This window comes from Triticum dicoccoides, chromosome 2A (genome assembly GCF_002162155.2).
Source record: "Triticum dicoccoides isolate Atlit2015 ecotype Zavitan chromosome 2A, WEW_v2.0, whole genome shotgun sequence".
Taxonomy (NCBI): Eukaryota; Viridiplantae; Streptophyta; class Magnoliopsida; order Poales; family Poaceae; genus Triticum; species Triticum dicoccoides.
In genome coordinates this window covers 2,043,984-2,060,283 of record NC_041382.1, presented here as the reverse complement: position 1 = coordinate 2,060,283, position 16,300 = coordinate 2,043,984, and the positions used below count along the sequence as shown (strand labels likewise).

General features: G+C 41.9%; 2 protein-coding genes across 2 annotated transcripts; both read right to left on the bottom strand.

Moving 5' to 3' along the window:
- Positions 1–1,926: 1,926 nt before the first annotated feature.
- LOC119358529 (noroxomaritidine synthase 2-like) lies at positions 1,927–3,615 on the bottom strand. Its single transcript, XM_037625026.1, has one exon. The coding sequence runs from the start codon at positions 3,613–3,615 to the stop codon at positions 2,080–2,082; it is 1,536 nt and encodes a 511-aa protein (XP_037480923.1). The 3' UTR covers positions 1,927–2,079.
- Positions 3,616–11,533: 7,918 nt separating this feature from the next.
- On the bottom strand, positions 11,534–16,300 carry LOC119352630 (putative disease resistance protein RGA3). Its single transcript, XM_037619201.1, has 3 exons — positions 16,225–16,300; positions 12,001–16,137; positions 11,534–11,907 (listed from the first exon to the last, which is right to left on the bottom strand). Exon 2 carries the CDS (start codon positions 16,102–16,104, stop codon positions 12,007–12,009), a length of 4,098 nt encoding a protein of 1,365 aa, XP_037475098.1. The 5' UTR covers positions 16,105–16,137; positions 16,225–16,300; the 3' UTR covers positions 11,534–11,907; positions 12,001–12,006.

Here is a 16,300-nt window from a genome sequence, read left to right as displayed (position 1 = left end):
ATAATATGTTCAGGTATTCCAATAAAGTATTCATAAAGTTAGAAAAATTGTTTATACAATTTTAGAAAATGTTCGCATAGTTCAAAATTATTCTGTGCCATTATAAGAAAGTTTGTGACATTTACAAAAATGTTCACACGTTTCCAAAAAGATCCGGATTTTTAAACTATATACAATGTAACCAAATGTTTGCATAATTAACAAAAAGCATTTCTGACTATTTAAATAATACACATGGCATTTAAAAACAATGTTCACACATTTCAAAAATATGGTCATGACAATTATTAAAAAGTTTAGAATGGAAAATAAATGTTTGTGTAGTTTAAAAAAATGTTATGTGTAATTAAAAAATGTTCAATGTGTATTTGAAAATATTTAGCACGTATTCAAATAAATGATTAAAACATGTGTATTGTAAAAAATATTCAACATGTATTAGAAAAATGTTGAACATGTATAATTGTTTCCATAGTTATATAATAAAACTACAAAATTTATTAAAGAAGAGAAAGAAGAAAACCCAGAAAAACCAGAAGAAAAACAGTAAAGAAGCACTGAAAAAGAAAAAACCAAAAAAAAAACAAGAGAAGCTTCTAAAACTGCCCCGTACTGGCCATCGAGCTTCCTTAAACTGCTCCCCCAGGGAGACCGATGGTCCTCTTGCAAGGGGCAAGATATAGCTCTCGCGTCTGCAGGTTGTCGTCGTTGTCGTTTGTCGCTAAGCGAAGTAGCGAGCCCAGAAGGTTGTAGGTGGGCCATGTGTGCTTTTGGGGTTTTAACCCCTGTTTTGTTTTGGTTCCGTAGATCTGCCATTTCTCTTTTTCTTTAAGCACCACTACTTTTTGTTAATGAATCATACATGTGTTTTTAGTCCCACACACAATGCTTTTGAGTAGTATTTAGGCCACATTTTTTTTAATTTTTTTGAAGCTTTGTTTTTTTTTACCTTTTTGTTTTCATCCTTAGCGTGCAAACAAAACCCTAAGCTATAACAACGAAAATGTCTTTTTGCGCCAATCTACTATATCTAAATAGCTAGCCCTCACTATTAGGAATTCTCTTGCTTCTCCTTGAGCCATATCACCTGAGTTAGTTTAGCCGTTGGATATACTCGATGGGACTACATTAGGCATTGGATCTACCCATTAAGAGCCACCAACGCATGCATGCAGTGCATATAGTAAATGATGCCTAAAGAGTATTTTAATCAATTAAAAACTGATGCATGCATGCGGCTCATACTCCAATACTAGCACTATGAAAGAAAGTGACGCATGCACGCATATTTGGTTTTGTTTTCATCCAATTCTTCACTTACACATAGAGATGTAAATTTATTTATTTATTTTAAAAATATTGATAAACAAATTATCCTTATAGGAGAAATTGTAAAGCCACTAGCTTGGTTGATTAGTCCATACCACTTTTTATTTCATACAAACTCCCGCAGCAACGCGCGGGGCATTCTTCTAGTTAGTTAAATGTCCGCCCCCAATGCGCATATGCACGGTTCACAACCCACATGCAACTAGACATGTCTCACCTCAGACGTATGCGCACCTAGGAAGATTGTTAGCTAGTTGCATGTCCACCACTAGACTTGCAACCCCACTGCAACCGTGTGGCCCCCGATGCGACTATAACTGGGCTAGTAAGGGTTGTCCTACTAGGGGTTGTGGTCTAGTAGGGGCTATGCTTGCTAATTATAAACACACTCACGAGGAGACCAGCTAATTGGATGCTATCGGTGCGGTCCTAAACTGCAGCACATCTTTCACTGCACGCATGTTACTAACAGAATAAAGCAATTATACGGTCAATGTTTATATATCATAGAAATGTACCAACACATACCTACTCTCATACAATGGAGAAAAACATCGCGTCTCGATGCCTTTGGACTCATGTTTCATACAACGGGGTAATAACTGCCAACAAGTTGGTTCTCTTTCGTAAAAGAAAGATACATTTTTATTCATAGAGCCCTTTATTATTCGATAATAATATGTCTGTGTGGGAAACATAAAATTGTTCTGGTAGTCCGTAAGTACGTTTACATATGACCATAATCTAATGTTACATCTGTCGCTTCTTTAGCGTAACTATGAGCCCGTTTTTCATCGACAGTATACAAGATGGCTTGGGTTGGATACTTTGCCCTTCTATCACCTCCACATCAAAGTTCCACAACACTGAGGCGATGACGGTCTTCATCTGCATAACCGCAATTTCCTTGCCAAGGCATATCCTTGGGCCCGAGTTGAATGCCAAGAACTTGTGAGATGGTACATACCTCAGATTGTTGCCATCTTCCGAGAGCCACCTATCTGGGTTAAAGTTGAGACAGTCATTACCCCCCACGCCCTCCATTCTCCCCAGTGAGTACAGAGAAATAAGGATGGTATCACCGGTGCGCACCTCATGGCCACTCGGCATTATATCATCGGCGGCCACCGTCTTGCGCTCTAAAGGTCCCGGTGGGTACAACCTAAGAGTTTCGTACAAGACGGCTCTCAGATAGATTAGTGATTTGGTTTCATGCGGCTCAAAGATCATCATGGCATCCACACTGGCTGCTACTTTGCATGATGCAATAGGTGAGAGTTCACTACGGATGATTGACACAACGTTTGGGTTCTGGGCGAGGTTGTAGAAAATCCATGTCAGGGTCGTTCCAATTGTGTCCCTTGCAGCAAGCATGTAGCCAATGTTCTTGGCATAGGACAAGTCATTGTCAACATAGTCTGGGTAGGAAGACATAATATCCACACCATCTTGTTCCTCGTCATTACCAACATGACATGTGTTGATCTTCCTCTCCATCATCTCCATCTTCCTCCTGTCCATCATCTCCACAAGGAACCTTCGTAGCACTTTCTGCGTTGTGTAGAGCTTTCTTTCGGGGCCGATGTTTAGCCACCTCATTAATTTCCAGCAAGAGGTTGGCATGGCGTGCCGGAAAAATCCCACCTCCATGACTGTGTCCAGAGCAACCACGACGTCCATGGGTGGTTTGTCTAATGATAGGAGGCCAGGATCCACACCAAAGAGAGACATAGTAGCCAGGTCAAACATAAACCTCGACATCAGTTCTTGCATGTCAAAAGGAGTGTCGGTGCTCGCCATGTAGGCGAGCAAAGGAAGGAGGATGTTCTCCACCTTGTTGCGGCAGCAAGCCTCCATACTGGCAATCATCCGCGGGTTGCTGAGCACGCTCTTCAATTTGCCACGCTGGGTTGCAGCGTCTTCGCCATCGACAGTAAAGAGGCTGCCACCCATGGCGTCGAAAATGGCAGCGAACTCAACACCCTTGGGGAAGTTGGTGTAGTTGGTCGTGAAGATGTGCCGGACATTAGCAGGGTCGGACGTGACGAAGAACCGCATCCCGGTCCCGGGTGGGCCATGCGCCCTGAAGTTGTGGCCTAATCCGGCGAGGACCAGTGTGAGATAGTCATGCAAGTTGTGGGCATTGACCATGAAGGAACGGAACATGTGCAAGATTGGCCAGTTTGTGGGAAGCACTGATGTGTTCTTAGATCTACTGCTAGCCTTGAGATACAAGTATAGGGGAACAAGTAGCACAAGTAGCATGGAAATGAACATAATTGCCATTGTTGGCAGTAGTGTGTGATATGCTACCTTTATAATGGACGTGGCTATGGCTTCATATATATACAGGTTCCCTCGATGACATCCCAATCTATTGGTGCTAATAGTGTCAACATAACTACAGTTAATTGGGCTCAAAAGCAGGTGGCAGTTGGCAGATTTTGCGATAATAAGAAGATTTGGCAAGTTGGCCGTGCAGTACTTGATAAGTTCTCATCCAAGAGTAGATCAATCCTAACCTAGCTCTTGAGTCCTTTCCTTGTCATTCCTGTTCACATCTTTTGCGTACATAGTTTCGCAAGCCATGTGCACATAGTTAGCAAAATGTGGTGCACAATTGTAATAGTAGTTTCTTCAGCAGAGACGCTTGTAATTAGGAAGATGCTAGAAATGTGCATGTCATGTGTGGTTCTACTCCAACTAAGTAGAGTGACATCTATCGAGACATTTACTCCAACTTATATTAGATACATTTAGTTAATTTGAAATGCTTAGAATTTTGTTTCGTGCATTGGCTCAAACTTTTGGGCGGGTGGGCTCATAGCCCAGTGGTGAAAGCGTTGTGGTGTCTCCTTCCCGACTTGAATTCTCCATGCCCACCATCCGGCGTCAGAGCTCCGACGATGCCGGGGCTCCCGGCTGCTCATCACGTCAAGAAAAAGAAAAAAGAGGTCGACCTTGAACGTTGATCGCCAGCCAAGCCACACCACAGTCTCGGTCAAGTACACCCTCGAGCGATGTGGCCATAAGACTGACATGGTTTAGGCCTATGGCCAAGGTTAGAATATACTTGCAATCGACCCATGTGGCCGCGTGCATATTTTCTCATTTGTATGGCGCTGACTTATATTTTCTTATGTGTACGGCCCTGAATTATAATTTTCTTAATTGTCCGGCCTGACTTATTTTTCTCATTGGTACGGCAGTACTGTGTGCCTGGCTGGCTGAAGTAAATTGCAAGGCACGTACGCCATCTATTCGTACGTGCATGTACGCGGCAAGAGATGAAATACACCATCGGCACATTGCATACGCAATAGAGGCTGCCATGTATGCTTTGGATTTCCAATTTCACTTCTTCATGCACGCGGCGCGCCAAAGATTCATGTTTCTCCACGAGCACCAGAATTCCCTATTTCGTATGAGAAAACAAGGTGTGAGCAACATTGGTTCTCAACCACATACTCCCTCCACTTTCTTTATTTCATATATTAATTTTGTCTTAACTAGAAGAGTGTGGTTTTTGTGCACCCACAGACATTGCACCCACGATCAGAAACTTAGCAACTATTTTTTAAAATCTAAAATTTTATGTATTCAATATCCTTCCGGTGTCCTTCAACCCTAGGTTGAATGTGAACATCAAGTTGACCCGCATTTACTGTTTTAGAATTTCTCATTCCCCTCGGACGCTTCCTTGAAGCTTTGTCCTCTTGTGTCCAGACTCCTCCCCTCTTGGGTGGTCAAATGGACCTATGGGTCATATCCATTTTCTCTGGCACATTCACTACGGGAATATTTTACTTAGTAAATGCAACTAGCAGATTATTTGCAATACTTTGCAAATTGATAATCTTCTGAACCTCCAGTTCAGATTCATTCGAACATGGATCTAAGGACTATATATCTATTCACATCTCATTCTATTTCCAGGCATTCAATGTGGTTCTTATCTCCCTATAATGCCGGAAAAATGTCGTCATCAAAATACAACCAGCGTACCAGGCCATAAACAAGTTACCTTCACGAACTTTAGGTACTTTATGATTGACGGAGAATTCTACCTCACATAGATCCCCATTTCTCTACGAGGGCCCATATTTATACGCTCCGGTGGTGAAATCGCTTTGTACCCAACGCAACCGAAATATCGTAGATGGGAAATACTTTTGACTTTCACGTATTAACTGCAACAGGGAGACCGTACAATATGATGTTCGTCGAATTTGTATATGTAGTGCGTAAAAATGCATGTCCCCAACCAAATGTTGGGAGATTACTGTTCTGTAGGAGCAACTGGCTATCAACTTGTCCTCTTAACAAGTCATTCCACAAGACTAATCTGGGTATGTACATAAAGTACCAACATGCTACACAACTATGCCTTAATCTAGGCAGTAATCATCAAATGCTCACGGACTAAATATCGTAGCATTATCCATTCTTATGGATTTTATCCCATTCTCGGGATGATTTGCTCTCAAATTAATTATTTGAGCAAACAACTTTGTGAAAGCATGGTTTGTTACAAAAGTAAGACACACATTGGACCATCTTGTTGATGCACCCGAAAGCACAGTGGAATATTTGAATATTCCATACAACGGTTGAATTAGATCATATATCTCATGTCAAGGAAGTCTGGTGGCCCATCCTCTTTCCTGAGATAAGATGGCCTTTGTAATCAATTTCTCAGTTTGCACGTATGTGCATACATAATCCTTTGAATTTGCAAAATTGACACCATTAGATTGTGTCTAGTGGAACCATCAATAATTTTCTCATCATCCCAATACCAGGATGACTAACCATGCCCTATCTTGAACTTATCAAGATTTAGAAAACTATTAGTTATGCCAAATGCATATTTAAATTAATGTATGTATAGTACAATCCAGGAGATAGAGAAGGAATTTACTCTAGGATTTCCTTCAAATCCCTTTTGCTGAGGTATGAGTTCATGAGTTTCAACATAGAAACCATTGCGGATATCCATAAAACTCAACAAGGTACGATTACAATCTAGATACTTCGATGCATCCATGATTATCATGTAGTACCCATAGGGAGTGTAATTGTAGCTTGACCAGAACCAACAATTACCACATCATGACCAACAATTTTCATGACACTTCCAATACTCTACTAAGGAGTATGGAAATTCTTGATCTCCCTTAATATCATGTTAGTAGACCCAGTTTCCACTTAACACATATCATTCTCCATTGGACTATTTCCATAAGTTTTCTATAGAGTATATACAATATAAACTCATATAGAAATAGATACATTCTATGTCACAAGAAGTGATTCCACTAGCATGTCATCAATGCTAAAGTCGTGTTTCTTTTGCCGAGAATGCTCCTGGTTGCCCACGTTCCGAGGAACGTCTAGGAACTTTCAACCATGGGAAAATCATCGTTATGTCTAGTGAAGTTTATTTTCCTTTGCCGAGAATGCTTCTTTTTTCTTTTTCAAGTTTATTTTCCTTTTCCTTTTCCTGCTTCTATTTCTTTTCCTTTTCTTTTCTTGTTTGTTGTTTCAAATTTTATCTTTATTTTAACAAAAACTTAAAAAAATTAATTTTTTCCCTTTTCCAAATTTTGTTCATAAATCGAGAGAACGTTTTGTGTTTAAAAAATGATTGGTTTATCACAATATCTTTGTGTTTTTTATTTTATTTCAGAAGTTTAAAAATGTTTCTTTTTTATAAATTTGTTAATAAATTGAAAAGGTGTTTGGGACTTTAAAAAAATCATGTTTTGGAAAATTGTGCAGAATTTTCAAAAAATGTTCATTTTCCCCAAATTTGTTTCAGAAATTCAAAAAAGTTCTGGTTTCATTTTTAGGAATTTTAAACAAGGTTCTTGTTTTCCAAATTTCTTTGTCAAACACAAAAAATGTTCAAGATTTTCTAACAATGTTCGGTGTTTCAAAAAATTGTGCAGAGATTTTCAAATTTGTTCCTAATTTTAAATTCCTTATAATTAAAAAAATATTTTTAAATATTTCATAGTTTCAAAAATGGTCACTTTTCTTCAAATATTGTTCGCACATTTCCTGAAAATCAAAAATTTCAAGTCTATTCGCGTTGTTAGAAAAATGACCACAATTTGAAAAAATGTTCGAAATTATAGAAAAATTAAAAAAATCCCATCTTTCATAATATGTTAAGATTTTCAAAAATTACTTGTCTTATGTTCTTTTACAATTTGCATGAAAATGTTTGAAAATTTTCAAAAGGTGTTCATATCTAGCGCTCCGTGATTAGTTCTTTCCTTTTAGCGCTGGCCCATAGTAGATACAATTGTTAAGTGCGGTGGTTAGTGATGGTGTTCTATCATTGACTGTTCTGGTATTCGATTCCAGTTGACAGCACATGTTATTGTAATTTTTTTCGTGTTCTACAGTACAAGCGTTATGAACGCGCGATGTCGACATCGCTTGTTATTTTGATTTAATTTTTCATTGCGCTACAGTACAAGCGTTACGAACGCGCACCCATGCTAATGGGCTGACCCATTCGGGGCTCCTGTATTCATCGCGACCCCAATTTGACGCGGAACACATCCAATAGGAGCTCCCCTTAATTAGCGCGGCAACTATTTCTTGCTTTAAGCGAGGTGGGAAAGATTGCTCGCTTAAGGGGGAACATGCTAATCAGGCCGGCCTATTCACGACGAAGAACGCCCTTATGAAACTGGTTTAGAGCGACTGTGTCAAGCCACTAGACTAGCTTTGTGTTCATGACAGTAGAAGGGCGAACCATACTTATAGAGCACTAGAGTCGGGTTTTCTCCTTTTTTATTTTTTCCTTTCTTTTTGTTTTTTTTTCTTCTCCGGGTCTTTCATTTGTTTCTTCAGTTTTTTTTTCATTTCCTGTTTCCTTTCATTTTCGTTTTTTTGGTTTTTCTTTGTTTCTTTTTTCTCTCATTCTACATTCTTATGTACGTGATCAACATTTTTTCAAATACTTGTTCAACATTTTTTGAATACATGTTCAACATTTTTTATATAGATTATCAACATTTTTTCAACTACTTGTTCAACATTTTTCAAATATTTATTCAACATTTTTTAAAAACTCATTCAACATTTTTAATACTTACTTGTACAACATTTTTCATATACTCATTCAAAAATTTTTGAATGCTTGATCATCATTTTTCAAATAATTTTTCAATATTTTCTGAATGCGTCATTAACATTTTTCAAATACTAGTTCAACATTTTTTTCAAATACGTGTTCAACATTTTTCAAATAGTTGTTCAACAATTTTCAGTTACTTATTCAACATTTTCCAAATGTTTTTGTAGAGTTTCTTCAAATATATATGTTTAAAATATTTTAAAGTATAAACCAAAGTACAAAAAAACGAAAACAGAAATTGTAAAAAAAAACAGGCTGTTGCCTCGCTCACGCGTGGGCCGGCCCATATTGCTCGCCCCATTCAGCGAGTCTGGAGTCACACTCGCTCAAAGCGAGGAATAGAGCCCCCCCTTATTTAGCGCCTTTAGCTTCTGGGCGTCTCTACCTTAATGGGCGACGGCCTAGTAGCAGCGCTAGTAGGCCGTGGCCCATTAATCATGAATTATGAAAAATGTTCACTATTTTAGAAAATTGTCTTGAATTTTACAAATATTCATTTTTAAAAAAAATATTAATGAATTTGAAAATTATTGAAGAATTATGAAATGTGCAGAAATTTTTAAATGCCCTTGCCTCCTCCACATCTGCCTACACCACACTCCCATGGTGGTCGTGGATCACAGCCACCCGCAGCAGCAGTCACCACTCTGAAAAAAAAAGCAGTCGCTGCTCTGAAACCATGCAGCATCAAGGGCGTCAGCACTCGGTAGCCGTGCACAATACCACTATCAATTCTTTCCTGAGATGATGCCAGTCAGGCCACTCATATTTCATCGTCAGGGTAAAAACTAAATAAGCTATGTTGTTTTGTGGTGATCAAGCAACAACGCCAGGGGAAATTTCGAAGAAAACAACCCCAAAATCCGTTTTTGGTTTTTTACACACAATGGTAATATAGTACATAGCATGTCTATCATGTGGTGAACACCAATCGTCTTCTACCTGTCTTTTTTTATGAAGGAATGTACACTTCAAAAGAGAAATTTCACTTTGTACAACATCACAGGTTCAACAACTGCATCAAGGCCTGATGGTAAACCAGACCTTGTTCACAGCTGGGATGAGCAGCTAGCATTCTTCTGCTGAGAAGAACACAAGCTGGCCATTTATACCGTACCATCCATTCCATGTTCACAGCTGCATAGACCAAGTAGATAGGTGAATTCACAGGATGTTCACAGCTGCAGAGATCAAGGAAGTGGCTCCAGCAAGGATATTGCATCTCCATAGATCTGCCAATTCTGAAATATTTTCATGTCAGTTCATCCATAGCTATCTTGCAGAGTTGCACTTCACTTGGGCCTATTTACCTCACATGAATCAATGTTCTGCAGTGTTTCAGGTGCACACATTGCTGGAGCCATCGAGTACGAGTGTGGCACTCCTTGCATACCACCATGATTATGGGATATACCATGTTTTTTTTGGCGCCATGAACTGTTCAGAGGCATCTAAACCTTCTCCTCCGGCTACTCGCACCTCAAAAATCCGACCAGCCATTCCATTAGTATACATAACGTCCCTCTACTCAGAGCAGACACGCATAATCTCCTACTGACCTTTGCAGTACCAGCAGGGGCTTTGAGTCCTGCCAGATATCGTCGGCGAGCGGGCACGCGCCTCCAGCTCGCGTCCTCCAGCTACAAACAAGGCACATCCGGCATGCTCTAGTAAGCAGGCTCCAGGAGTGCGCGCGCGCAACAGGATTCCCGCAATAAACTGGCTCAAGGACAAGCTGAATATTTCGCCAGCAGGCAGGGTAGGGTACCTTCCATTCCATGTTATGTTGGCTGGCAAAGCATCAGCAAACAAAATGTGTAAGTGCTTGGCACGGTTCTGCTGGCCAGAGTCCGAATACTTTGGAATACATTGTACTGGATGAAGGAAAACACAAACCATGCAGCAATTTAAGTCAGTCTGAGCGACGTTACCAGGCGACGGGCTTCAGAGTTCAGACATGCCGCCTAGCTGCAGGCTACGCTCCTGCTAGCCTAGCCAATGTGTCTGCTTACTTAGCATGGATCCAGCAAGCATACCGCATCTGTATCCACATAACTCTTACTCCACGGACTTGTTGCAACTCAATTCACCACCCTCCAGCATATTGAACATTTTGAAGGCGGTTATAATTGAGATAAGCTATCTCTCCAGCATATTGTTGTGAGCTTGACAGAATTCTTAACAATACCATACACCCATGCCAACACTCAACACCGTGGAGAGCCACGACATATTGGGTGAATGACTTGGAGGCATGTTGGGCGAACCACAGCCACTTCTTTCCCTGTCCTCGAGTGGTAGTTGATCTGCAAAACCAAGCACCGTCATAACTGAGACTAGCTACCAACAGTACATGCTGTCTGACTGAAATATGTAATAGATCAGTCAGAGTGAGGAACTTACACTTCGATCACTACTTAGGCAAGTTTCAGATGTAAACAGTTGAGCACCAAATGAATCCCTCACATTAATCAACATCCTGTAGGCCATTAAATTTCCTTAAACGACAAGAGTTATGACGAATACAAGAATAGCTGGTATCACTAGAATGTTGACTGAAGTGAAAAACTGCAAACCTTATCGGTTGCAAGTATACCTGGTATCAGTAGAATGTGGACTGGATTGAAAACTGCAAACCTTATCAGTAGCAAAACGCTGAAAACTGACTGCTTTCCACAATTATGCGATGATGGCCTTTTGGACATCAAAACTGAACTTTCCAGATACATCATCAAGTCTTCATGAGCTTTGGAGAAATATAATCACAAGTGGTACTGATAAGAAAGTAGCAGAAAGCCATCAGAAGCACAAGAACACCTCAACAGCAAGCCATCGGAAATTAGAATGCATCAATAGAGTGGATGAAAACATTTTATAACCTTAATCTGAGTTTCTTCAGTTCTTGACTCATATTCTCATTTATTCCATAATTCTGATTGTGAAACCCAAATTACGCAAGTAGACTACCACGTGTTGATGAAATGACAATAACCCAGATTTAAATGCAAATATGAAGAAGCCTACACAGAGAACCAAAACAGGTGATGATCACAAGTTATGTTGGTAATTACATCTAGGAAGAAAAGAAAAGAGATTTGCAGAAGGTATTAGCTGCTAGTGACGTTGGTTTCTCGCATTGTGGAAAGATACTTTCACTGTTGTTGAGAAGAAAATGAAAATCTGATACGGTGGGAGTATAAGTGGATTTCATTTTAATTTTTTGCGGCCAGTATAACTGGAAGTGGATATAAATAATATGGTACAGCAGGAGCCAAGTTCCAAACTCACCAGATAATTTGTACATGAAGGAACACAGCGTCCACAAGACCCTCATGTCATGCATGTGGCAAGTGTGTATGTATGGAAGGAGCAGAGCACTACATACAGGGCTAGAAGAATGTACAAGGGAACTCCAAGACATTGTCCTGCTCATTGGATGGGAATAAATGCAGTGTTATTAAGCAGGGTCGCAGGAAAAGGGCAACATGGAAGAACACGAGAAAGTATGTGTTTGTTACCTTGGATCATCCTCTTATGGTTTTGGGGATCGTTCCCAACATCCACCTGCACTGGCGTTTTAGCACCTCGCTGCAGTCATAGACATCTAGCTTTTCCAGTGACTTGGGGAGGCCATCACTGGGCAATGACAAGACAGCAGGACAGTGGTTGATTGATAACATCTTGAGGCTGGTAAGGTTGCACAACCCTGCAGGGATTTGCTGAAGATGGTGGAAATGCCTAAACTCAAGTTTCTGGAGGGAGGAGAGGAGCTGAAGGGCGTCCTCTTGCTCCTTGCTGAAGCGCTCCATCCCTTCAGGCCCATACCCATGAAGTTTCAGCTTGGTGAGAGAGGAAGAAAGGAAGCTGCAGATGGGTGCAGCAAGGAGTCCAGCTGTGTCGTCTGTGCAAAGCTTCCGCAGCGTGGATGAAACAAGCTGTGTTGGCTGCTCTTGTCCTCCTTCAACATCCTCCAAAGCCCGTCTGGGATTTGGATCCCAATTAGCAAAGAATCCATGGCTGCCCCTGACTTCCAATTCCTTGAGCTGGCCGCCGGTGGTAAGGAGAGACTGCAGTCCCTGACATTTCAGGTCCTTTCCACAAAATTCCAATACTAATCTGGTAAGAGAAGAAAGGTTTGAGAGAGGCTCTAGTGTCCCCATCCCTTCTAGTTTCGTAAGCTCCAGGAATTGCAGGGAGGAAGGGAAAATGTGAGTGGAAAACGAGAAGGCGGATAGAAACTTTGGGCAATACTTTATGCTTAATCTCTGGAGGGATCGCAAGGCTTGGAGCCATCCTCCTCCAGGAACAAGAGTTGGCGGGTCCACCAGGACCAGCTCTGGGCATGAAAATAACTTCAATTTCTGTAGTGAGTTACAGAGATGAGCTGGGAAGAGCAGTACTCCATCGTCCTCTTCCTCCGTTGCTGCTGTTATTTCACCTCCCCCCATCTCTGGTGTTGTTTGTCGCAGATCCACCCCCACTACCAGCTGTTTTATGTTTTTACAATCCCGTATCTCCAATTTGGAGAGCTCTGGGAGGTGTGGGAAGAGCTCTGTCAATTCATTCCAACTATTACCATGGAAGTGGCAGATCTCGATGTGCTCAACAGGGAGCTGCCATTCCACATCACCCTGACCTCCTAGTAGTCCAGCCAGACCAGCCAGACCAGCTGAATGCTTTAAAATCAGTGTCTTCAGCGAGGTTAGCATCAGAAGGTGCTTCAACTCCAAAGGTGGGCATCTCTCGAGTGTCAGCTTCTCAAGACCTGTTTCTTTATCGAAAACTAACACTTGGTCTAACCTTTGCAGATCACCCCATCCAATGATTTCCAGTTGTGCTCCATGTGATGATTTTGAGTATGCAAACCTCTTTAGTAGCTTGACATCTTCAATCGAGACGCGACGCAAACTCTCAATCCAGGAGGTGGGAATCACAGACGAGAATTCTGGACAATCTTGTATCTCAAGCTCACAAAGATCCCCCATGTTCCGTAAAGAAGGGAAAACCTTCCAAGAAACACCATCAAGACGAAGAAATTGTAGAGCTTCAACAGCAAGCTCATCACCCAGCCATCTTGGACAAGTGGGGCCTCTGTGCCCTCTAATGCACAACACTTCAAGATTTTCATGTGGTCGAAGGCACTCAAGAACCATTGCTTCCACACCAGGCTCATCACTAGATCGCTTACTATCCCAATCCAATGTTAACCTCCTCAAGTATTTCTTCTCAATCAGTTTTGCTTGAGCTGCTTCTTTTTTTGTATGTATTTTCTCAAGGTTGTAGATGCCAAGCTCCCATAGCTTGGTCAGTGGCTCTAGTTGCTTTGGTTCAAATCCTTCATTTTTTTTATTGACCCGAAATACCTTCAACTTTTCCAAGAGCTGAATTTTTCCCACATTACAAATATCATAATGAAGCTTATCATCTCTTGGGGTATAATAATGGCACAATTTTGCAAGGTTGCTTGTGTCTTCAGGAAAATCACCACTGCTAGACCATGACTTAAGATCTAGAACCCTTAGATGATAAAATTTAGAGATGTTAATTGGTAAACACCCTAGACATAGGAATCGTAGGTGGACAAGTCCTGAAAAATTATGTACCATGGACTCCATGGGATACTTCAGGAGGGGCAAATAAAGAACACGAAGAGCATTTGCTTCCCCGAGAAAATCACCAAATATCTTAGCAGAACCTTCATCCATTGCTCCAAATAACATCAGTGTTTGCAAATGTTCAACCTTCAATCTTGTCTTCAGTTTTTCCAATTCCCTCTTTAATTTTTGACCATTATATCCACCCAAGTTCTCTATGCTTATAGACAAGTGTCGGGTGGATGGCTTAATTTCTACCGATCCAACATCAGGGAGACGAAGACGAAGACAGTCATGTGATGCAACCTTCCATGCCAACTCATGCAGTAGGTCATGCATAACATACCGCAGACCACCATCAGTTTTATATTCTCTGAAAAATCCATGGATGACTAGATCATTCAAAATGCTCAGACCTATGCCTTCAAAGGTTGGGTTTTGATCAGAAGGTGTCAAAATATCTAGTCCGATCCATAGGCTGATGAGCTCACGGCTTCTGAAACGGTAATCTTCAGGAAATAATGCAGAATAGGAAAAACACCGTTGCAAATGGAAAGGGAGAAAGCCATAGCTAAGCTCCAAGGCAAGCATAATTCCATTGGACTGTTTCGCCCATTGTTTGCTGTTTAGGACCCTTTTCCAATGAGCCAAACTAGGGTCTGTCCTCAGTAATCTACCAACGGTCTTTGCTGCAAGAGGGGAGCCCTTCAGTTTTCCCATTATCTTATCTCCAGTGTCAAGCAAAAAACGTTTATCCCATGGACATTGCTCAACATCAAAGACATATACAAGGAATAACTTCTTAAACTCTCCAGGTTCTAAACCGTTCAGTTCTTTTGGCTCTGCACTTTTCTTAACCTGGTCTGCTATTTCTTTTTGCCGAGTTGTGACTAGAATCACGGAACCCTTCTCTTGTGACTTGCCGAGTATCAACAATAGTTTTTTCCACTCATCCACATCAGTAAACTGCCATATATCATCCAATACAAGTAAGAACCTTTTGTGTTTCAATCTGTGTTCAATCAGCTCTTGTGTTGTGCTACACCCATTCTCACCTTCAACCGCAAGGGTATCTTCTTTAATCTGCTCCAGCACCTTATCCAGGTTGAAATCGAACGACACACATATCCAAATCCTGACTGGAAAATGATTCTGCACTTGTTGGTTGTTATATATGTGTTGTATCATGGTTGTCTTCCCCATTCCCCCCGGACCAATAACCGGAAGCACGGTTAGACCCTTGTCACAGTATTGACCCTCGGTGATATCATGTATGATATTATTCATGACATGGTCCCTCCCATACAGTTTAGGCTCTGCACTCTGAGGTGTGGTGGTGGCACGACGCTGAGCAATGTCTAGGACAGTTCTATGGCCACAAGTCTGCAGAATATCCTTAACATCATTACGCATAAGCTTTAGTTGCTCTACAGTGTCCTTCATCCTTTGGGAGAAATCAGCCCTGTTAAACTCAGGCATCGGTGCTTCTTGCGCAATGCCACGATCTTCATCACCACGAACATGTGGATGTGGGGAACATGAGGAAAGGAGCAGTTTACCGAGGCTGGGCATGCATCCGCTGAACTCCTGGATGATGCTGGTTGGCCTCTGCTGGAGCTCAGCACGCTGCCATGGGAAACAGTTGACCAGTTTGCCAAGAGCTTTGATGGTGTGGCGAGCATCAAAGGCGAGGTCGCGGAGGGCATCGTCCCCGTGCTGGTCGGCAGCGTCGTACGTGCCGTGGAGCTCGTCGTGGATGCGGAAGTAGTCCAGCTCGTCCAGCAAGTCCTCGGCATTGTGCGCCGAGTCCCACAACTTCTGCAGCATCTTCTCCGTGGCCAGCCCGGGGAGCTCCTTGGTGGCGGCTATTTCGAGCGTGGCCTGCACCTTCTCCAGTTCAGTTTTGAGGGCCTGGATGTTGAGGCCAAATGCCCTGGTGGCCGCCCAAGCCTCCAGCACGCCATCCGCGACGGGGGCTAGCGCCTTGCTCACCACCCATTGTGCGGCGCCGAGGGCGGTCTCGGCCATCCCGTGGCCGGATGCAGGGATGGACAAGGGCGCCTGCATCAAGGAATCAGAAGGAAATAGATGGTAAACAGGCTGTTGGTAGCTGCAAATTAAAGGAGAGGAGTGTGCACTAGTACATACCTTGATGGTTCGCCGGTGATGGATGCCGCTGCCGCCTGCCTGATCTTAGCTAGCTGCAAAAGGGGGGTTGAGTTGG

Coding starts and splice junctions, on each gene's coding strand:
- LOC119358529 (XM_037625026.1), bottom strand. CDS start 3,615: ATGGCAATTATGTTCATTTCCATGCTACTTGTGCTACTTGTTCCCCTA.
- LOC119352630 (XM_037619201.1), bottom strand. CDS start 16,104: ATGGCCGAGACCGCCCTCGGCGCCGCACAATGGGTGGTGAGCAAGGCG.